At 42.4% G+C, this 24954-nt stretch overlaps 1 protein-coding gene across 2 annotated transcripts in view; it reads right to left on the bottom strand.

Moving 5' to 3' along the window:
- Positions 1-24954, bottom strand: part of LOC110499153 (uncharacterized) — a 114884-nt gene that overhangs the window by 9745 nt on the left and 80185 nt on the right. For both annotated transcript variants that reach the window (XM_090212625.1, XM_021576100.3), the window contains exon 11: positions 6107-6150. In XM_090212625.1, coding sequence (XP_090068751.1) covers positions 6107-6150 — 44 coding nt within the window. The remainder of the gene's footprint in view (positions 1-6106; positions 6151-24954) is intronic.

The following is a 24954-nucleotide window of genomic DNA, read 5'->3' as shown; positions in this document are numbered from 1 at the left end:
ATCTGGACCTGACGCAGCAGTTAAGAGGATAGATAGCTCATTTTAAGAGCTGAACCTTTCCTATAATGTTTCCCAATACTAGTCAGTTAATCCACCAAATATCAGCCAAACCCAGTTTAAAACAAGGACTACAGTTGTTACCTCAGTTTCAGTGTAGAAGTTCACAAAACAGACGTGCAAACCACCATCAAAATGGACTCCCTTGGAAACCTTTGAGATTAAGATATGAGTAACCAGCAGTACACAACAACAGTTAGCTCTATATTAGCGAGAGACAGAGCAGGATGGAGAGCTAGTGAGAGCTGGTGAGCATGTGTCTCAGAGTTCTAGCCTGTTGCCTGGTAACTGCTGGCCTGCGTGAATCTCACTATACACTGACAAAGTAAAGGGAGAGAGAGAGAGAGCGTGAGAGGGGATGGACGGAAATGGGGGAGCGAGCAAGATAGACAGAAAACAAAAGCCTAGAAAGACAAAGCTGATATAGGAGGTAGGAGCCATAATAAAGAGGGGATAGGTGAGATAGAAGGAGAGGAGAGGAGGATAGGGTGGTGATGTGTAGGGGGAAGAGAGGGAACAGGTTGATTAGGTCTGGGGCTGGGCTGGCAGACCTGCATGGCATGCTGGGAAGTGTGATGACATTGTTGCACCAGTAGCTAAAGTGGACACAATAGTCTTGTCACACCTATGACACTTTCCCATTAAAACACATATGATGCGTGACAAGATACAGTATCAGTGTTCCTGTATACTGTTGTGGTCAGGTGAAATAGGGCACCCGATGCAGAGCAGAAGTAATCACAACGCCTGACGTACATTACCGTGATGATAGAAAGCATTTCATCCATGGAAATGGTTCAGCTTTTATTTTAGTCCTCAAAATAATCATTATCGTAACCAAAATCTATCAAAATCATCATTATGTAAATGAGTGATGTAGCTGTAGGTGTAATTTGCATGGTCCCTTATAAATAAATGAATAAACAAAAAATGTAAATCATTGGACTGGTATATTGGTATTATTATGAGAATGTTTTTCAGGAGCCTGGTGGTGTCTATATTCTAATGCCAGTGAAATGGGTTCTTCTTATTCCTTCTTCTAACAGGTGATAGGAGCCAGCAGGAGAGGATACAATGGAAGACAGGATGATTATAGAAAAAATAGCCTAATTAAAGGTGCACTATGCAGAAATCACTCCACCATTTTGTGGTTGCAAAAATTCTAACAGTTTGCTTAATTTCAGTTTATGTGACAATACAAGCATAGAGAATTTCGAGATCATTGTACAATCTAAAACTGCTGTGAAATATATTTTCAATTACCAAAATATTATATTTTCAGCTGTTTGAAGCTGGTGTACAAAACTGAAAGTAAGACGCAAAAACAAAACTTAAGAACCATATGCATAGAAATAGCACACATAGAACACATATACCACTTCTTAAACTTGCTTTCAATGAGAATGATGATCTATAACTATAACTATGTGAATTTGGTTGGGTTGCTCTAAAAGTTATATATTGCAGCTTTAATGGGAAAAAAAATCAGCAATGGCATATTTTCTGTGAACTCTGAAGCTCTTCCAACTATTGTATTTTTTCACAACTGACGCCAGACATATTGACATAGTAAGGCATGTAGCCTTGTGGTTAGAGTGTTGGACCAGTAACTGAAAGTTTGCTGGATCGAATCCCCCGAGTTGACACGGTAAAAATCTGTCGTTCTGCCCCAGAACAAGGCAGTTAACCAACTGTTCCCCGGCTGTCATTGTAAATAAGAATTTGTTCTTAAATCCTGTTTGGGCTAGGGGGCAGTATTTTCACTTTTGGATGAAAAGCATGCCCAGAGTAAACTGCCTGCTACTCAGTCCCAGATGCTAATATATGCATATTATTAGTAGTATTGGATAGAAAACACTGAAGTTTCTACAACTGTTTGAATGATGTCTGTGAGTATAACAGAACTCATGTAAGGCAAAAACCTGAGAAAGGCCAAAACCTGAGGAAAAAATCCAACCAGGAAGTGGGAAATCTGAGGTTGGTCGTTTTTCAACTCAGACCCTATTGAAGATACAGTGGGATATTGATCATCTTGCACTTCTTCAGGCTTCCACAAGATGTCAACAGTCTTTAGAACATTGTTTCAGGCTTCTACTGTGAAGGGGGGCTGAATGAGAGGGGAATGAGTCAGAGGTCTGCCAGCAGCCACGCGCTCGTGAGGCGCGGTCATGTGAGAGTTACCTCGCGTTCCATTGCTTTTCTATAGACAAAGGAATTCTCCGGTTGGGACATTATTGAAGATTTATGTTAAAAACATCCTAAACATTGTTTCTATACTTCGTTTGGTATGTTTCTACGACCAGTAATATAACTTTTGGACTTTTCGTCTGACCTTTCCGCTGGACTTGCACGCCCGTTTGGATTTGTTTACCAAACGCCCTAACCAAAAGAGGGAAATGGACATAAATTATGAACTTTATCAAACAAATCAAACATTTATTGTGGAACTGGGATTCCTGGGAGTGCATTCTGATGAAGCTCATCAAAGGTAAGTGAATATTTATAATGCTATTTCTGACTAATGTTGACTACACAAGATGGCGGATATCTTTTTGGCTTGTTTGGGCTCTAAACGCTGTCCTTAGATTATTGCATGGTGTGCTTTTTCTGTAAAGTTTTTTTGAAATCTGACATAGCGGTTGCATTAACTTCTTCGATATAGGGGGCCCTCTTTTAATTTTTGGATGAAAAACGTTCCCGTTTTTAAGAAGATATTTTGTCACGAAAAGATGCTCGACTATGCATATAATTGACAGCTTTGGAAAGAAAACACTCTGACGTTTCCAAAACTGCAAAGATATTGTCTGTGAGTGCCACAGAACTGATGTTACAGAAAAAACCCAGATAAAAATACAATCAGGAAGTGCCGCATTTTTTGAAACCGCCTCATGGCAATGACTCCTTATATGGCTGTGGAGGAGCTAGGAGTCAGCTTACCCTTTCCACGTCTTCCCCAAGGTGTCTGCAGCATTGTGACGTATTTGTAAGCATATCATTGGAAGATTGACCATAAGAGACTACATTTACAAGGTGGTCGCTTGGTGTCCTCCGTCGTAATCTCCAGCTGCAGTATTTTTCCGTTTGCCTCTGATGACAAACCGACTGCCAGGAATGATTTTTCATCAAATAGAATTGTGAAAAAAACCTTGAGGATTGATTCTAAACAACGTTTGCCATGTTTCTGTTGATATTATGGAGCTAATTTGGAAAAAAGTTTGGCGTTGTAAGTGACTGCATTTTCATTTTTTTTCTTAGCAAAACGTGATGAACAAAACGGAGCTATTTCTCTTACACAAATAATATTTTTGGAAAAAATGAACATTTGCTATCTAACTGAGAGTCTCGTCATTGAAAACATCCGAAGTTCTTCAAAGGTAAATTATTTTATTTGAATGCTTTTCTTGTTTTTGTGAAAATGTTGCCTGCTGAATGCCAGGCTTAATGCTATTCTAGGCTATCAATACTCTTACACAAATGCTTGTGTAGCTTTGGTTAAAGCATATTTTGAAAATCTGAGATGACAGTGTTGTTAACAAAAGGCTAAGCTTGTGTTTCAATATATTTATTTCATTTCATTTGCGATTTTCATGAATAGGAAACGTTGCGTTATGGTAATGAGCTTGAGGCTATGATTACGCTCCCGGATACGGGATTGCTCGACGCTGGAGGTTAAGGAGAAGTTTATCTAAAGTTCCATGTATAATAGTTGTATCTATTATCAATGTTTATGATGAGTATTTATGTGAATTGATGTGGCTCTCTGCAAAATCACTGCATGTTTTGGAACTACTGAACATAACATACCAATGTAAAATTAGATTTTTGGATATAAATATGCACTTTATCAAACAAAACATACTGTATTGTGTAACACGAAGTCCTATGAGTGTCATCTGATGAAGATCATCAAAGGTTAGTGATTAATTCTATCTATATTTCTGCTTTTTGTGACTCCTCTCTTTGGCTGGAAAAATGGCTGTGTTTTTCTGTGACTTGGTGGTGACCTAAGATAATTGTTTGTGGCGCTTTCGCTGTAAAGCTTTTTTGAAATCAGACACTGTGGCTGGATTAAGGAGAATTTGATCTTTAAAATGGTGCCTAATACTTGATTTAGAGAAATTTGATTTATGAGATTTCTGTTGTATGAATTTGGCGCCCTGCAATTTCACTGGCTGTTGGCGAGGACAGGTTAACTGACTTGCCTAGTTAAATAAACCAAAGTATGTCAAATATATAAAGGATATTTCATGCTGAAACCCTCCTATTAAACACGAATGGTGTTGATGGTTTATATTTAGGATAATGTTTTACAGTTTTGTCATTCTATATTGTTTTATATAATCTTATTAGATTGAAAAATATATATTTTACACGTGATAAGACCACACAGAGGGCTAGAGTTAATTACAGACATAATCTGAAGTACCCAAAAAGGCCACTAAAATTCCTTATATTCCTTGAAAGTTTCCAAATTTCTGTTAATTTACTGGTAAACTTAAATTTTCCAGTAATATACTCTCCCCTTGCAACCCTAGATTTGAGTCAATAAGGGAGGAGAGCAAGATTAGCAGATGGGCCTTGTTTCCCTTTCTCTCTATTTCCTCTTCTATTATATTGTTCTTCCCCTCTCTCTCCCTCTCTCTCCCCTTCTGTATTCTCTCTCTACTTCCTCTCCATTCCCTTTCATTATTTTCTGTTTCCCTCATTCTCTCTCTATCCCTCCCTCTCTCTCTTTCTATGGGGAACATGATGCCCACCCTCCTTTCTCTCTGAACCCCCAGAGCTTCTCCCCACGCCCACTCCCGTGCTGAATGAGGAAATATGTGTGTGTTTGATTGTGCGTGTGCGCAGAACATGTGGGCACATCCACCTGCATTGGCAAGAGTGGGTATGTGCGCTGTCTCTCTCTCTCTGTCGGCTATCTAGTGGTGCAGCATATCTATCCGTGTTTGTGTAATCACATGTTCACATGTTCAATGGTGATAGTTTATGCATTCATGTATTCAAGGGTTTATGTGCCTACTACAGTATCTGTATGGATGTTTCTAAAAATGACTACTCTATCGTCGGCCTCTTGTCCCTGGCATCTTGGCCATGTATTTTAATTGGCAGTCTGTTTCTATAGAGATGTTTGAACTGGATTGCCTCTCTCTTTGTAGATCTGTTCCCAGACCTGTTTCTTTGACCACATTTCAGTCAGCTACTCCAGGATTGCTGCTATTTTGGGGAAGTTAGTGGGAGGCTGTGGTCATACCTTTGTACAGGATGCAACAAGGACCCTTTAATGGAATGATAGGTGTGTGCGTGTGCGCGAGTGTGTGTGTTCAGAAGTGCGTGTTTATGCTTGCGCTGGAACACAGATGCAAGAGCAGAATGGTAGCTATGGAGTTGTAGCCATGGTGCTGTAACTATGGTAACAAAGCTTGGAAAGCCAGCAACTGAATTGGCATCTCTGAATCACAGTGGGCTGAGATCCAGAATAGCAACCCTTGACACACAAATGTTTCCATCACAACCCAACAACATGCACATCATTAATAAGGATGCTAACAAATCTATCAATACTCTTCACTGTCCAAATACTATTTGAGTGTGTGTGGACTCTGGGTGAACTGTGTGTGTGTGTGTGTGTGTGTGTGTCAGAACACAGACATACCCATTCACACACTCAAAATACACCTAAATGCACAAATACTGTATGTAGAGTACCAGTCAAAAGTTTGGACACACCTACTCATTCCATGGTTTTTCTTTATTTTTACTATTTTCTACATTGCATAATAATAGTGAAGACATCAAAACTATGATATAATACATATGGCATCATGTAGTAACCAAAAAAGTGTTATATTTGAGATTATTCAATGTAGCTACCCTTTGCCTTGATGACAGCTTTGCACACTCTTGGCATTCTCTCAACCAGCTTCATGAGTTAGTCACCTGGAATGCATTTTAATTAACATTCTAATTAACAAAGCCCTGAATGAGTAGGTGTGTCCAAACTGGTACTGTAGATAACAAGGCATGCAGGCATTGAAGTGGAACTCACATTGTCCATTGAAGCTTCTCATTCTTGATTGAGTTGTACAGGGCCTGTGGAAGAAAAGTAATACACCAGTTAGATAATAATGACAAATAGTACACAGATTCACCTGGTAGAAACTAATGGCTGAATCCATCAATCAATAAACTATTTAGTCGTAAAGCCAGTTAATCACCAATCAATCAATAGTTTTGGCTCCTCCTTCCTTTCAAGAATCCTCTCTGTCATAGGGCAAAATTAAGTTTGAGCACTGCATGCTCAATTAAAGTGAGTCTATTGAGTAACGCAGCAGGCAAAATAGGATTTTTAAGAAAAAGCAAGTGTTTCTGTGTGCATCCTCATTGATAAATGCAACAGGCTTTTGGAGAGTGTCTGCATTTCGCTTCGCTCTCCCATAAATCTCCTGTGACAGCCAAGCGATTTAGACATTCCTATTCAAATCCAGCCCCTTTAGTGACAATGGGATATGCCAGCGGAATATGATCAACCGTTTAGCACTGAGGTTCTGTAGAGGTATCAGCCCCTGATGGTAAATTCATATTAAGGCCTAGTAGGGATGGGACTGATGGACAACTGTGACAGCTGACATGATGGAGAGGACTTTAGCAGGAAGTACATCATCACCACTACTGTCCCTCCCACATCCTCTGAATTTGGGGAAAATATACAATGGTGTACCGATTAAGGAGACAGGACACCATTATCAATACATAGTGGGTTCGGATCCCACTTCTAACACCAGTGTTGATAGAAAGGACAAAGGACAGGACAAATGGCTGTCATGGGTAGTAGGTCTGATCTGCCATTTAAATCAGTGTTGGCTTTATTTATTAATACATTCTGTCTGATTAAAAAACTGATGCTGATGATGTTCAATTCAATTGAATCATTCGAGTTGATTGACTGTTGGCGTTGGATTTCACCAACTATTCTAGAAATAATATTGCGGTGTGGTTTCTCAGTCAAACCCATTGAAATGAACAATGTGTTTGATGCAGTGTGTCCAATAAAACAAGTGTTCTAAGTTCCCTATTAAACTGTCCCTAACTGAAATACTTGAATGTCAGAATTTATGAGTATTCATGAGCAGCCAGACCATGTAGATTTTCAGTTCTGGGCCGACTCAAATTTCCCATTGCTATGGAGACAAACTGTATCAAATTGAAAATCAAACTGTGTTCCAAGCTTCATGAATATTAATATTCAGCACAGATACTTTCTTTGTGAGAAGCCGGCGTTGGCATATTTCAAAGTCTCATTTACATGCAATCTTTTGTAGCACAAAACTCTTCAACATAAAATCTGGGGGTGAATTTGTGAACCTGAAAAACAGATGGATTGATCTGCTGTTGCTAGTAGCAACAGTGACGACAGCTATAGTGGCTCATTGAGAAATCTCATTACCTTGGGATTCATGGTTATGTTTTAGTCAATTATTGGTTTCTACATATATACACTTAAATGTAATTACAATTCCTGTTCATTTGTTTCTGATTGGAAAACCAGGCAAATTGAACCAAAAGCACAACATACTAACATAAGAAGTAAGCTGTATATCTCACATCTCAGACATACTGTTCACAGTGAACTATTGGGACAGTGACACATTATTTGTTGTTTTGGCTCTGTACTCCAACACTTTGGATTTGAAATGATACAATGACTATGATTTTAAGGTGCAGACTGTCAGCTTTAATTTGAGGGTATTTTAATCCATATCGGGTGAACCGTTTACAAATTACAGCACTTTTTGTAAACACTTCTACACAAATGTGGATAATACCATGATTACGAATAATCCTGAATGAATTGTGAATAATGATTAGTGAGAAAGTTACAGATATCATACTCCCCCCAAAATGATAACCTCCCCTGTCATTGGAATGGTGAGAGGTTAGCATGCCTTGGGTGTATGATATTTGTGCGTCACTCATCATTATTCACGATTAATTTAGGACTGTAATCATGATAGTAATCATCCACAATGTAGAAATATTTAGAAACATGTTCTATTCTTATTTTCAATAAAAGTAACTCCAAACTGGCACAATACATTATTTACCATTAATTTCTATTGGGCACAAAATTATCGAAAACACAAACAAAACAAAAAGCAAATGCATCCAACACATTTGTAGAGCCACAAGCGTGATGTAATCATTGTGTGCTAGGAATATGGGACCAAATACTTAACTTTTGACTGCTTTAATATATATATATATATATATAAGTGAATTTGTCCAAATACTTCTGGTCCCCTAAAATGGAGGGACTATGTATAAAAGTGCAGTAATTTCTAAACGGTTCACCCGATATGGCTGAAAATTAAATCTGACAGTCTGCCCTTTCACCTCATAGTCACTGAATCATTTCAAATCCAAAGTGCTGGACTACAGAGCCAAAACAACAAGAAATGTGTCACTGTCCCAATACTTTTGGAGCTCACTATATCTACGTATATCTCAGAATACAGTACTGTTCATCCAAACTCCATTAGCTAGCAAGACAGATTATCTCAAACCCAGGGTCCAAAATACGCCTTCTTTCCAAAAAGGCTATATCTTCATTAGGGAAGTATACATAATTACTGTAGTAGTATGTTGGAATGAGATCAAGCTAAGAGAGACTGATGCTGATAAACACATTACACTGGTCCTGACTGCCAAGGAGACCGTGGAAGGGAGTCTAATGTAATGGAGATGAGGGGGGAGTTAATGGTGGAATAAGTGAAACGTATGGGGAGAACCTGTCAGAACCAGAAGAGGAGGTGAGGAGGGGGGAGAGAGAGGGTGAGGAGTGGTGGGAGAGGCATAATGAGTGCCATTAGGAGCAACTGGCCTCATTCAGATCAGGATGGATGTTCGTCACCTTCACCTACAAGCTACGTCAGCGTCCCACGCACGGCACCAGGGCAGCAAATGAGAGTTAGCCTTGAGGGCTGGTGTTAGCACCGGTTACTACACACAACATGCGGTAGCCTAGGTTACGGAAGGGCCTGTCAGCCTTGTGAACACCTAAACTGCAATGTACTCAACTAACAAATTATTCACAACCACATTTGGTCCATAAACTGTATATAGAAATGAATGCATCTGCGGATGTACAAGGTTGCATTGTCTATGATTGTCTATTTCCCTAAATTCCACACACTTATAGTATGTAAAGTACTAGGCATGGCATTTTACATTATGTTGACATGACAGCAATGCACAATGTAATCAGAAATAAGAAAACACTATGATTCTGAATGCTTCAAACCCAACCCCACTCACTTTAACCTATGCAAACACAACCAAAGTAAGTGTTGAACAGTGAAACATGGTCCACACCAGGTTGGGCTATGTTAGTTGGAGTCTTACCCGGGTGGCACATTGTACCTTCTTCCTCTTGCGAGCCTGCGGGTGGTTCTGTCCATCCTGGGCCTTGCCCAGCAGGTCTGGGAACATAAGGGGCTTCAGGGAGCGTGAGCGGGGGGTTCGGGGGTAGCGGAATGGGTCAATCATACGGAAGTCTCGCCCATAGCGGACCGAGCACAGGGATCGTGAGCGCAGGCGCCCCGCCGAGTGCAGGCTGTTGACACCAATCATGGCCCCAGGATTGATGAAACACAGTAGGTAGCACGGGACTAGAGGCCAATTGCCTCAGTTTAGGCAGTCCGTTAGTGTGGACACAGAACGGTACACACTGGACAGAGTCAGAACGTCCTTTCTTTCTTCGCAAAATGTCTTCTTTCGTTCAGAGAGTTACACAGTACAGCATGGCCGAGAAAATAAAAAAAGGTCTGTCAGTCTGTGTTGGCAGCTCCTAGGTACAATAGGGAGACTGAGGGCCAAGCAGTTGAGTGACAGTTCCAAGAAGACCGGCACAGGAAGCAGACGGCCACGGTGCCAGAGATCATCAACACCTTACAGGCAAAACCCAAAGTGCCAGGGCTTTAATAATGGATGATCGGACAGGTCATCTATAAAACATGTGCCGATTGGATGATTCCTTCACTGCCACTCACTGTATTCCCAAGGTACACCATCCACAGGTGATCAGTTAACACTTGTTGGATCAGATGCTGATTAAATTGATCCTCCAGGAGGTTTGATAGCCTTTCGAGTCCTATCGGGAGAACACAGTAGAATCTCTCAAACTGATCCCTAAACAGCCGGCCTTCTGTCCCCCTCCTGCCCAGCTAAAACAGCATGCCACGTTGCCTCCAAAAATGGCTCTGATCCAATTGGCCAACTTTTGACCAGTGGCGCAACTGCGGGTGACAGATACGTACACACACTCACACCGAAACACACACACACACACACACACACAATGACACACTCGCAGATGGTGCGCGACACTTGCAGAGGTGTGAAAGGACAGCCAGCATGAAACAGATGGGTGCAAAGGGTGGAAATTAAGAGGTAAAAAGGGCACAGGCTCACACACACATACGTCCTTGTGCTCATATAAACACACACACAAACAAACACAATGTAAAGGGTCAATAGAGGACAGTCTTCTTCAGCAAAGATTCCAAAAAGCACTCTCGGTTGCGTCACTTGCCCCGGAGAGATGAACAAAAAGAAATGAAGAAACAGGAGAAAAATGTAATGAACAACTGACTGACTGACTGACTGACTGACTGACTGACTAGGCCAAAGTCCAAATAAAAGAGAAAAGGAGAATGACACTGTCAGAGAAAGAGGTACAGTAGGTACAGAGGTACAGTCTTATCCAGTAGAGTAAAGGGGGCTATATCCTGTTGCTCCCAGTGTAAAAATGGGCACCCTTCTGTCTGTCAGAATGGAGTGGTGACTACCCCTCTATTTTAGGAGATCAGCATCCGTCCATCTGTCCAGGACCCTTTTCAGCATCTACTTTTAACACCTTGTTCTTCTAGATCACATGTCTTGTCTCGCTCCCACTTTTCACTTGTTCCAAATCCTTTCCCATTGTGCCATCTGGAGGGGGAGGTTTAGAGTAAAGCTTGTCCTCCTGCTGTTGTCTTTCACACCTTGTTTCTCTCCGTCTTTCGCTTGTCTATCTTTCACCGTTCTGTTTTTGGTTCTGTGTCTTTCTGCTGCTGTGGAGGAGAGCTGCCAGAGTCGTACTGAGGAAATAAACCAGACAGCGACTGTGAATGTGCTCTCTTTCTCTCACTCTCTCGTTCGTATGCGCACCTCCCTCCATCCCTCCCCTCTCTGTCGGGAGCAAATCACAGCCTTCCAACTCACACCAGTCACACACACACACACTCAGGCGCGCAGCACACACATAAGCCTCAATATACTTTGAATGGTAACTAGCATTCAGTGCTTGTTTCCTCAGTGAGGTGGGAGAGAAAGCGGTAAGGTGAGGGAAGGTGAGAGATGGTTGGAATCAGCATGTGTGTTTTCTTTTGTGTATGTATGTGTGTGCAGGGTTGGGTAGGTTACTTTCTAAATGTAATCCGTTACAGTTACTAGTTACCTGTCCAAAATTGTAATCAGTAACATAACTTTTGGATTGCCCAAACTCAGTAATGTAATCTGATTACATTCAGCTACTTTTAGGTTACTTTCCCCTTAAGAGGTATTAGAAGAAGACAAAAATGTATGTTACCATTGAACAACATCTATTTCAGGATGAATCAATGTTAAAGTTTACATAGCTGGCCATATATTGATGTTGAATTTTACTTTATGGGTTGGTTATGTAGGATTCTTCTAACACATCGCTTTCTACTACATATAATAATTTGATTAAATTATACCTGTACTGCAGCGCCAGCTGTGCCAACAGAGACCCTGGGTTCGCGCCCAGGCTCTGTCATAACCGGCCGCGACCGGGAGATCCGTGGGGCGACGCACAATTGGATAATAAATTGGATAATCTTTGGAAGCAGACAGCAGTCGCACAATTGGAAGACATACCTTGGACTGTAGCCTAAAAGCCTATTCCTGCGCTTTTCCCGCGATCTATCAAACACATTTGGTGTGTCATCATCGTGGTCAGACTCGTTCAGGAGGTTGGACAAACTTCAATTTGCGCCTTTTTTCAATGCTGATTTGAATGTCATTGCGAAAACAGAGAAGTGTCAAAGATTATTTTTCTAAAACATCCTTTCTGAATTTAAAATTAATCCTTGAAGTAATCACCTAGTTTTTCAAAAGTATCTGTAATCTGTTTACAATGTTTTTGCTGGTAACGGATTACAGTTACCGTTACATTTAATCCGTTACTCCCCAGCCCTGTGTGTGTGTGTGTGTGTACAAGTGTGTGTGTGTGTGTGTGTGTGTACAAATGTGTGTGTTTGTGTGTGGCGTGTAAAAATACATAATTTTAACCAGTAATGAAAAAGGTCAAACCAGACCATGCGTCACCAACAAGCGTGTGTTTAATAACAGTCTATTGATGCACCCGTGCGTCAATATAAGTAACATAGTACAAAAAATGCCATCAAAACCCAGTAGTTTAAACTGGAGATATCGTTTTTTTTTTGCATGGGCTGCATCTCAATCCATCGCATCCGCCTACGTTGGCCTTCCGCATCTGCGGTGGAAAGGGACCAAGCTACAGCAGTGTTCGATGGTGTTCTCTGTTTTGCTCTACAACCCCCACAGGCCCCACGGGACTCGTTTGAAGGTAACCCATACAAATGAATGGAAGTATGGAGGTAGTTTTGTGCCAACAAAAATAAAGGGTTAGAAATATGTGTCCAAAAAAACGAAAATATTTCCTGAGTTTTCTTACATATCCTAGATATAGGACAGACACTTCTTTTTTGCCATTTATGAATGTGATATTCAATGTGTTTCTATGGACTATAGTAGTGAAGGCCAAATTCAATATTTGATACAAATATTTTTTAATACCTAAAGCGGTCCTAAAATTCTAAATCAAATAGCTAAATGATCCATGGTATGACCATCTTAAAACAATTCCATATGTTAGCTTAGTACAACCAACTTAGTACAACCCCCCCAACTGCTTAGCCTTTTAGAGGTTAACAATCAAGACAACCGCTATTGAATTATGAATATATCATCCCAAAACAAAATGTAGTAACACCATTTATAAAAGCATATTGCTTTTAAGGCATTTGACTGCTGCACAAATGATTGAGTTTTAGTACTAACGCTTTCCCAAGAGAATGATAGCTACAATCGCACACCTGAAATTTAAAACAGTATCACCAAATACAATTTGTATGTATTGTATGCTCTACAATGATCCCCACCATGCGGAAAGAAAAGAGATGGAGGAGAAAATGGAGCACCTGTCAGGAACCTGTGCTGAGAAGAGTGATGAAGGAGGAGGACTAGCCTCCAGAGAATGTGTCAGATAGATGTATTGACTTAAGAATCAGTAAGAGGGACAATGGAACAGGATTAATCACCAAATCTACAGCCGTTGGGCTGACGAGAGATTTAATGAGGGTTTCACTCACACAGCTTGTGATGCATCGGTAGGACCGCAAGACTGAAACATCTCAGGTTTGTATATCTAACCGGGAGGCAAGACAAAGGACTAAGAGCTAGATCTATTCTCTGTATGCTCAAGCACAGATGCAAAAAAATACCACAGAAACAAGGTCATGAGATAATGAGATGAGATAATGAGATAATGCTTTGTCCAACACATCTTTCCTTGTCTTTTCATATATGCACTGCCCTTGCCAATGCCTTGTATGACCTTATCAAAGGCGGTAGAGCTGAGACGTCTGTCTCAAATGAACAGGGGGAGCAGAGATGACCCTTTAGTGGAGCTTAAGTGAAGTCCAAAGCAGCCTGCATTAAAACTGACAGTCTGAGGGACAACTTTAGTCGTGAGTAAAAGCCTGAGCCTCTCTGTTTCTCTCGCTCTCACATACACGAATGAGTGAGCACACACACACGTGCACACTCTCTCCCTCTCTCGCTCTCTCGTCCACTCTCTCTTATGTTCACTTGTGAGACAGCTTGGGGAGCAGGGGGGGTGCACTCTACAGCCCACATCTATGCTGATCTAAGCAGCCAACCAGTGCCCCCCCCTCCCCACCCCTCTCAGACATGACCTCTTTCCCTAAGCCCAGACTGGCAAGGCTGGCACCCAGCAGCATGGCATAAGATATCCTGGCCTGGACGAATGTCTCTAAGAGGTTTTGGGGACAGACACACAGCCAAATGTAGAAGCAAAAGCACAGTTCACCCTCAAATTCCACAGAGAACAAAATATGATAAACTCTGCTAGTAGATAACCAATGATATAAATGATTACTGGTTTAAGAGTTCCCTAACATATGTAACCCACATATGCCTGATGTTTCATGTCCCCTTTTCAGCATATTTCCTCTCTAAGTGTAACCTAGTTCAGTGCATCATTAACTGCTTTTAAAACCTCTGAGCTAGAGCAACTGTAGAGTAGAGAATGAGCGAGCAAGCTTACAGTCCCTGGCCCTGGCCTCTGCACAGTGCACAATGACTCACTGGCTTGGGCTAGCAGACAACCAATTAAAATAGGTATTTTAATAGCAGCTAACGTGGCTTTTCTAAGACCGAGCAGCTATAGGAGTTAAGGAGTAGCTAAAGGCTCAAGGTGAAAATCTTATCCATGTGCTACACAAGGGCCCCAAATCCTAATTGTTATGTGTCATTGGTTTCATATCCACGTTTTTATAACAATTAAATAATCAGGAGACAGGAATTATTTCAACCATTTATCTAGAACGTGTTCATTTCAACACATAGAACCCTCATTATGCTCTGTTGCACAACCTCAATACAGAACATTTCCTCCCCTCCTGCTTAAATTGTCCCCATTATGAACAACAGTCCTGAGAAGGTGACTGTCAGCCCCTAGGTGACAACTGCTGGGTCAGGGTGTCACCCAGTAAAAGTACTGGACCACTTCCTGGTGTGGACTGGTGATTATGTCGGTGTCGCTTTACTCAACAGTAACTGATCTGTGTGCCTTTACCAGATGACGTCCTCGGCAGGATCCCACTTTGGTCTGTTGAGGTAGTTCCTAGCTAAGACGGTTTCTCCAGGATTGAAAGCACTGCCATTTGCTCTCAGTTCACAACGTTTGACTTTGCTCTCCTGTTAACGTTGCACTGTCTCCATTGCGTTGGGACGTTTGAGTAGGTTGAAGCTTGTGGGAAAGCTTCGATGCAGGCAAAGCCTTGGTGGCTGCATGAGGCATGTTCCTGTAGGATAGCAAGAAGCTGTTAAAGCATTGGTGCAGTGTCCCTTGACCCTGAGACACTTTTAGCACTAGAACCACTGGGCTTCTAAAGCCTCCAAGTACCCCCTAGAGAACGCGTGTGTCGGGCATCCCCTTTAACCTACAGTATGTATCAGATTAATCTACTGTGTTGTATTATGGGTGTGTGTGTCTGTGTGTCCTGTCCTCAAAACTTGCAGCGAGAAGACAAGTTTGCTGTCACTCAGTCAGAGTCCGCATCAGCGTTTCTTCTTCCTTCCCTACTATCGCGTCGCTTGTTAGATATTATGCATATTGATAGCTTTCTAGCAAACGTTCTCGCCTATTGATTTATCATAGTAGCAGGCTATCAGGAGGCAGCAGCATTCTAAACGATCAGACCAAAACATGAGAAGTGAACAGAGACAGCTTCGCTCTATTCAATCAGAGCAGCTGGATCAATGTTCAGTCCGCCCTTCTCTTTACAGACAGGAAAACTAGCAAGTTAAGTTATTTAGAGCACTATGCTGAGGAGGAGTACGACGCTCGCTTCCTTTGGCTGTCTCCTTGGCAGCAGTAGCTGCTTTCTTGGTGTTCACAATTCTTCAACATCACCACACTATTGTTCTAAATGAAATCACCCTCTTCGCCCTCATTATCCAGTTAATTCAAATATCGATATTAAGTCACATGCACGATTATCAGTTTCTATCGCCCATTCATCCATTGACGGCATTCATTCAGTGAGGAGAGACATATTAGCGCCATGGTACTAACGCCCAGTAGCACATTTGTCATGGCCTCTTAAATTAGGAATAGATGTGAAAAAACTGGTTAACATGCTCTAAATATTTTTCTCTTTGTAATCAAGAAATGCTGACAACTGAGCAATTTAAAATGCAACTATTTAGAAAAAGTCAGGAAAGGAGGAGGACGTTGCCTTCAAAATGGCAGATTTATTTAAAATACAAAATCATATGGCAGGGGGCATTGGCCTATGGCGGTTCTAGTGTTAAGGCATGTTTCGTGGTCTGTACAAACCTCTCTGCCAGTCCATTGGTAAATGGATGATACGGTGCAGACCTGATGTGCTGTACGCCATTGACCTGATGTTTGCATCTCCGACCACGAGCAACATTCTGTCCTCAAATGGACCTGCGAAGTTGACGTGTATTTGTTGCCACGCATCCTCCGGCCAATCCCACAGATGAAGAGGTGCAAGATGAGGTGCAAGATGAGGCATGTTGTGAACCTTCTGACATGAGGAACATGTTTTCACTTTCTCCTCAATACTTTCATCTAATCCAGGCCACCAGAAGTAGCTTTGTGCAATTTCCTTCATGCAAACCATTCCACAATGACCTGGGTGTAGATGTTTTACACTGGTTTCCTCAGCGAAGGCAGAATGATAACTCTCCTCCCCCACAGCAAACAACCGGACTGTACTGACAGCTCAGTTCTCATCGAAAGGTAGGGTTTCAGTTCCGGACCATCTCCTGCGGCTCTATCTTTGATGATAATGTCCATCACTTCAGATAGCACTGTTTCTGGTTTCTCCGCACTTGTGTTGAAGTGACTGGTGCATTTTCCACTTGCCTGAAGTAGAATATGTCCACTTGATGTGACTCTGGCTTGACCACAGGTAGTGGTAACCTGGAAAGTCCATCTACATTGCGGTGCAGTTCTGACATGCGGTACTTGATGTCGTAGGTGTGTACTGAGAACAACAAAGCCCACCTTTGCATTCTGCTTGCAACAAGTGACAGAATGTCAGTATGTAGTCCAAAGATGCTCGTCAGCAGATGATGATCTGTAAGAAGGGTGAACTTCCTCCTGTACAGATACTCCAAAAACAATCCCTAGGGCTTCTCGTTCTATCTGTGCATAGTTACTTTCTGCTTATTTCAATGTCCTCAATGTGAAAGCTTCTCTTACCAGAAGGCATGATATGGGGCACGACTGCTCCCACACCATATGGACTAGCATCATAAGCTAGTTGGATGGGCAATGATGGGTCAAAGTGTGTCAATGCCTCAGATTTCAGAAGTGTTTCCTTGGTTTTCCCGAATGCTTCCTTGCATTGTTCAATCCATTTCCATGTTTTGTCCTGACAGGGCAGTACCTGACATCCCTTATGTAAAAACCCCATGAATGTCACACGTTTTCATGTGATCATGAAAACGTGAAGTTTTGTGATATCATGTGAAGTTAATGTGATACTTCATGTGAAATGAATGTGATATCATGTGACAACGTGTAAAGCAACATGTGATACCATGAAAATACACATGAAAACATGTGATCACATGTGAAGTGTTCCAAAAACACATTTCACAAGATTTCATATGTAAAATTTCATGTGAAATCATTTGATTTTCCTTATGTGAAATCATGTTTTTTTTCTGTAAAGGCATGCAGCGGCTTAAGCTTTGTTGCTAAGCTCGGAATAAAGTGTCCGGAGTAATTCAGTAACCCCAGGAAACAACGTAGTTGGATGACATTCAGATAGCCTTGATCTTGGATGGAGCCTTTTGCAGGCTCGTGGCGTTGATGACGTGTCCAAGGTATTCCACCGATGATTGGAAGAATGCACATTTGTCCTTACAAACTTGCAGTCCTTCAATCTCTGTTAGGTCACATCCAAGTTCTGTAGATGGTCCTCTTCATCTTTCACAGTAATGAGAATGTCATCCAGGTAACATTGTACTCTTGGCAATCCACTCAAGATCTGGTCCATCGCCCTCTGGCACAGCGCTGGCACACTTGTGATTCCAAACGGTAGATGACAGTACCCGACGAGTCCCTTCTGTGTCACGACAGTCAGCAGCTCCTTTGACTTTTCATCCACGTGCATCTGCAAGTAGGCTTGGCAGAGGTAAATTTTGCTGAACTTTTGACCCCCAGCTAAGCCTGCGAAAAGGTTGTTGATGTGTGGTAGCGGATGCTGCTCAGCAGACAACATAAGGTTAACTCTGTTAAAGTCTCCACATATCTTGATTCCACCATACTTCATAAGGACTGGTACGGTGGGTGTTTCTCATTCACTCATGCTGACCGGCTCCAGTTCTTTTTTCTTGACTAAAGTGTCCAAATCAGCCTCAACCTTTGGTCTGATAACATACGGTACTGGTCGTCCTTTCAGGAACTTTGTTTTGCTGTCTGGATTAATGCTAAGCTTCACTGTAATTGTCTTTCATGCTAATGCTAAGCTTCACTGTAATGTATTTCATGCTACCCTACTCTCCATTAAAGACTTATCCATGTTTCTTTAAGATGGGGGTAGTCCTGTGTCTCCATGTGTCATTGTACGCATTGTGGCAGACCAGGAAGTTTGATCTAAATGTTTATGCAGATCAGACACAAGTGTGATAACTCAGTTTCAAGGGTGTTTTATTTTAAAACATTAAAGAAAAAGAAAAGAACCAGGTTTCCTCCAGGAGACCTCCTCTGGGTTATCGTCTTCTGGGCTTTGGGGAATGCTGTCTCCTCTGGGGTAGAACACCGAGCTCCTCGGTTCTAGCAGACTGTGACGACGTCTATCAACCTCTCACTAGCAATCTTCTTGATTTCTTCTGTGCACTTGTCCTGATCAACCCAACTGATGAACCTCTTTAGCAGCTATTTTCATGGACACACTGACTTCAATGGGCTTTGCCAAGGTCAGATTACTTTCAGGCAATAGCCTCTTTTGAGTACAAGTCTGTCTCTAATGGTGTCATTTAGTACATCATTAATTTCACAGTGCTATGATAGGTTCTTTAATGCAGCAGAAAACATTGTCACTTATTCTCCCTCTTCTTGATTTCTTCTGTGGAACCTTTCCAGCAATAACTACTGGTTTAGGTGAAAAGTGTCCTTTCAGTATTTGTACAATATCCCCATACATCTTATTACTTGGTCTGTCTGGCTGTAGTAGGCTGCGTAGTAACTTAAATGTCTTTGGCCCTATGCGGCAGCTTTAGCATCATTACCTACTCCATTCCTGCCCTCCCCTGGTCAATCTGATGCCGTCTGCCATGTGGTTGCAAATCTTCAACAACTACTTGGTGGCTATCAATGCTACAGGAAATGATGGCCAGATGCTAGGAAGTGTTGTAACTTTGGCTATGGATATTCCAGATAATTGTCTGATTTATTAGTGGAATAATTAGTTGATCTAATATATTGTAATACATTTGGTTATCTTATCCAAATTAATCAAAGGTGGGGCACCATTAATGTTTATAAATATATATAGAGAGTGAGATCCCTTGAATGAACTCTATCCTCTATCCCTAGTTATCATTAACTGTTATTATCAGGACATCAGAGGTCCGGTGGAAGCCAGATGCAGACAGTTCGAATCACAGATGTTTATTTACAGAACAGAGGGCAGGCAAATGGCAGGCCAAGGTCAGGCAGAGGTCAGTAATCCAGGGCAGAGTCAGAAAGGTACAGAACGGCAGGCTCAGGGTAAGGGCAGGCAAAAGTCAGTAATCCAGGGCAGTATCAGAAAAGTACAGAACGGCATGCCGGCTCAGGGTCAGGGCAGGCAGAATGGTCAAAACTGGGAAGACTAGAAAACAGCAACTGTAGAAATTTGAAAAATGGGAAAACACGCTGGTAGGACTTGACGGGACAAGACGAACTGGCAAAGCTGAGGAACATATGCACATCCAGGTACTTTCCGCAGGTGCTGGAGTTATAGGTAAACTCATGGAAAACAGAAAGGAAAACACTGCACACTGCTGCTCATGATCCTAGGTGATAACATTTACAATGTTTCGACCCTTAGGTCTTCATCAGGCATCCATATCCCAGGTGGGGGTGGAGGGTCCTATATATAGGGGCAGCACTCAGTGACATCACTTCCTGAAACAGGAGGTAAAAAAATGTATAACATAGTGTCACAATATTAACATTCAATGTATCAGTGTTTTCCTTTCTGTTTTCCACAAGACGAACTGGCAACAGACAAACAGAAAACACAGGTATAAATACACAGGAGATAAATGGGGACAAATGGGAAACACCTGGTGGGGGGTGGAGACAAGAATAAGACAGGTGAACCACCCCCAGGGGCGCCACCTGGCATCCTACCCGGGCACATACCTGGTTGACCGGGGTGCCAGCGGCGGAACTCAGCGATGAGGGCTGGGTCCAGGATGTTCCTAGCGGGGACCCAGCACCTCTCCTCCGGGCCATAACCCTCCCAGTCAACCAGGTACTGGAATCCCCTGCCCCGAGGTAGAACACTCAGGACCGTGTAAGTCGGATGGCCATTCGATGAGACGAGCGAGAGGGTTGGGCCTGGAAACAGGAGACAAAGGGCTGTGAGACAAGGGTTTAATTCTGGATACATGGAAAGTGGGATATATACGGAGAGTGCAGAGCAACAGAAGGCGAACAGCAGAGGGGCCAAAGACCTTAGAGATGGGCCGATAAAACGGGGGGAAAGTTTGCAGGACTCCACCCAGGGGGGCAGATCCCGAGTGGACAGCCATATCCTCTGCCCGAGATGATAGCGGGGAGCTGGGGTCCCAGACCGGGCTCTCTTCCAGCTAAGGCCACAAGGGCGGGCAAACATCTGGGCCAAGGGTATGCTGACCTTTTCCTCCTGCTCAGGGAAGAGTGGAGGCTGATAACCCATGGAACAATTGAATGGTGAGAGACCAGTGGCCGAGCAGGGAAGGGTGTTTTGGGTGTATTTGACCCACACGAGTTGCTGGCACCAGGTGGTGGGGTTGGCGGTGACGAGGCAATGAAGGGTCGTCTCCAGGTCCTGATTGGCTCTCCCCATCTGGCCGTTTCATTGGGGCATCGGCCAGCCTCCAATCTGGGTTCAGAACGCCTTCCAGAACCGGGACGAGAACTGAGGACCGCGGTCGGAGACCTTGTCCACCGGAAGTCCATGGATCCAGAAGATGTGCTGCACCGTGAGCTGGGACGTTTCCTTGGCTGCAGGCAAGAAAGGGGAATGAAATGGGAGGTTTTGGAAAAACCTATCCACCACAGTGAGGATAGTGGTGTTGCCATCTGATGAAGTGAGACCTGTGACGTAGTCCAGGGATATATGGGATTGGGGGTGGTAAGGAATGGGAAGAGGTTGAAGGAGGCCAGCCGGAGCTTGCTGTAGAGTTTTATTCTGGGCACACACGGTGCAGGCGGCGACGAAAGCGGAGACGTCAGGAACCAAGTTGGGACACCAAAAATGTTGTTGTACCGGCTGGGAACGCTGCGCCTCACGGACCTGGTTCTCCATACCCCAGATGAGTGCATCCAAGAGACAAGAGGTAGGGAAGATGGTCTCGGGGTCCATTGGTGTAGCAGCGGGGCTAGAGAGGCGTGAAAGAGCATCACATCCTAGGACCCCGGGCGGTATGAGATGGTGAAGTTGAATCAAGTGAATAGCAGGGTCCACCGAGCTTGCCTGGAGTTGAGGCGCTTGGTGGTGCGGAGATATTCCAGGTTCTTGTGATCTGTCCATATTATCAATGGGTGTTCCCCCCCTCTAACCAGTGCCTCGACTCCTCCAACACCATCGTCACCGCGAGTAGTTCTCGGTTACACACTTTGTAATTCCTTTCCGTGGTGTTGAGACAATGGGAGAGGAAAGCGCAGGGATGCAGCTTTGGTCTTGGGTCAAACGCTGGGACAGGACAGACCCCACTCCGGCGTCCGAGGCATCGACCTCTACCACAAACTGCCTGGGATGGAAGTGAATTGGTGTTTGAGGTCCAAGAACGCCCGTTCTGCAGCTGAGACCACGTGAACGGGACCTTGTGAGTAGGGCTGGGTGGTATATCTTTTTTATGATATACCAGAATTGATGCAGGGACCGGTTTGGGTTTTTACTTTGTTAAATGTGATACGCCAAGTGTAATGTCAATTTCTATAGTTTACTTCGCTACTTGAGTCACCTCTGCGCCACTTCCCCACACAGGCCTAACCACGCCCTCATTCAATGAGCGCATTTGATGTTCAACCACGAGACCCTTGCATTCAGTCTGCATGGTCAATGCAGCACATGCAACAATGTTGATGACAACAATGCTATTTTCACTTTGCTTATTAATATAAATCCACTAGCGTTCTATAATGACACTATTAGTTTGTGTTTCTTACATCAGCAAACAGCTAGTTCGTATTTTCTTAGCAAGTTGCCCTAAATCTTGTGAGACGCTAATTGTTAACCGATAATGCTAATAGCTAGCTAGCTAATAAATGTACTGAGTAAAAGCAAACGTAGCTAGCTAATACAGCCTGATAATACCAGTAATGGTGTAGACCTAAATCAGCATGTTGTTTGTGCAACAGTGTCTATTAAATCAAAGAGGAATATGCAAAGCAAGAATATGTTCGCTACATGAAGTAGCTAAGGGAAAACATGCAATGTAGCCAAAGCTTATAGGGTCCCCTAGGAAACACGAATCAACACTTTAGTTCCTACCCTGTCACAATAACTCCTCCCTGGCATTTTAATTTGTTTACTTTTTGGCAAAAACAAGAAAAGACAAAGACACCGTTAGTTTTATTTGTACATTGTAAATAAAATATTATATTAATGATGATAGGTTAATAATGTAATATTTAAGAATATGTACCTAATGTTCTAATAATCTACCCAGAATGTCAGTAAGTATTTAACTGATATGTTCAGTCGCAATGAAAACTTCACAGAAATCGTAAGAGATAATGGTGACCAATTCACTTTAGATGAATGGATTTCGTTACTACCAACGAGCAAATGGCGAGGTGGAATGTTGGAACCACGTTTTAAAAGACTGTCTCCAAACCGCGATCTGAGAGGGAAAGCCTTGGAAACTATATGTCCGACACAGAGTGCGTGCCACTCAAGAAAAGTGAAATCCTACACAGTGGCCAAACGGGGGGCAAAACAATCATCAAAGAGGGAGGTTGTGTGCATGTAAAACTCCCATTTTATGTCTAAAAGGGTACACCGAAGTACAGTGCGCCACCGAAAGTTATCCAAACTAAAGGACCAAGCACCTACTTTGTTTAAAAACAACAAAAAAAAATTAATTTGACCTTTATTTAACTAGGCAAGTCAGTTATGAACAATTATTCTTTCAATGACGGCTTCGGAACAGTGGGTTGTTCAGGGGCAGAGGGGATTCGATCTTGCAACCTTTTGGTAACCACTACCTGCCGGAAGGCGTTGCATCTCTCACTGTGTCAGTGATGCGCATCTCAAAGTTCCCTTGCACTTGCAACAGACTATTCAAACTGATGCTCAGAGTCAATTTAGGGTCAGACGAAGCCCGGCTTGGCTAAAGGACTATATTCAGTAAATCTGGAAGGTTGTAAGTAAAAACAAAACTGCTAAAGTGTAAATTTGATATTCTGATGTTACTGTGCTGTCTTTTAACATTGTTATTATTATGTGCTTGGTAAAATAATAATGGTTAAATTCAAGCATTGTGAATTGCTTTATTTGGGTTATGCTTAGAGAGCTCTTTACTTTCACAAGAGGGAAATATGTTGTGCTCTGCTGCACTACTCAAGTCTACCACTAGAGACATACATGCATTATTACATACAGAACAGAAGTATCTACTAAGGATGTAGTTATGTAGAAGAAGAGTATGCATGTGCTGATGATGTATGCTGTGATGCAGTGCTAAGCTTGCCGAGTAAACTTACCCAAAATTATACCCATCGTGTCCTCAAGTTACTGAGCCTTAAGAATAACACAACAAATATTGTCCTCATCAATGTCATTTGCAAGAACAAAATATTCTAACCATTCTGTATATGAGCTCCACTGTTCAAGACTTTAATCAAACTGTCCAATGTTTCCAACAATTCCAGCCATTTTTTGTTTCTCAATAGGCTCCTGATTGTCAATCCCTTCAATATTGTCCAACCTCAACCGTGCAATATTTTTCTCAGTCACGTGATCTTCATTCACTTCACTCACTGACGTTTCATCCTCAAGTTCACTCATTAATCAGTTTTTAATTCCAAAGTTCTACTGTAAGATTTGATAAACATTTTGATGTTTTATTGTTTTTGTTAGTCATGCTGCACGATTCCTCGTTTGTAATTTTGAACCTTATGTATTGCCCCCGTCTACAGCATGATTATGATTCCCAGGGTGCATTTTGTCTCCAATGATGGAATGTGCCGCCTAGTTAGCTTGTAGTTAGCTTAGCTAGCTGGCTATCACGCAGCAGCCCAGACGAAGCTTAGTCTAAATACAGTGAGTGTACAAAACATTAGGAATACCTGCCCTTTCCATGACATAGGCTGACCAGGTGAATCCAGGTGAAAGCTACAATCCACTTCAATCAGTGTAGGATTTTTAAGCCTTGAGACAACTAAGACATTGGATTGTGTATATGTGCCATTCAGAGGGTGAATGGGCAGGACAAAATATTCAAGTTAATTTGAACAGTGTATGGTAGTAGGTGCCAGGAGCACTGGTTTGAGTGTGTCAAGAACTGCAAAGCTGCTGGGTTTTTCACGCTCAACAGTTTCCCGTGTGTATCAAAAATGGTCCACAAACCCAAAGGTCGAAAACAGGTCATTGATGAAATAGGACAAAGGAGGCTGACACAAATTGTGCAGAGTAACAGACAGGCTACAGTTACTCAACTGACAGTCCAGTACAACATTGATGGTCAAAGACCCATAAAAGAATGCACAACTCGTTGTACCTTGACACAAATGGGGTATGGCAGCCAATGACCTAACAGAGTTCTACT

The sequence above is a fragment of the Oncorhynchus mykiss genome, chromosome 20 (assembly GCF_057628025.1).
Source record: "Oncorhynchus mykiss isolate SJ-2025 chromosome 20, ASM5762802v1, whole genome shotgun sequence".
Taxonomy (NCBI): Eukaryota; Metazoa; Chordata; class Actinopteri; order Salmoniformes; family Salmonidae; genus Oncorhynchus; species Oncorhynchus mykiss.
The sequence above is the reverse complement of the archived record's forward strand: the minus strand, read 5'-3'. Positions and strand labels throughout refer to the sequence as shown.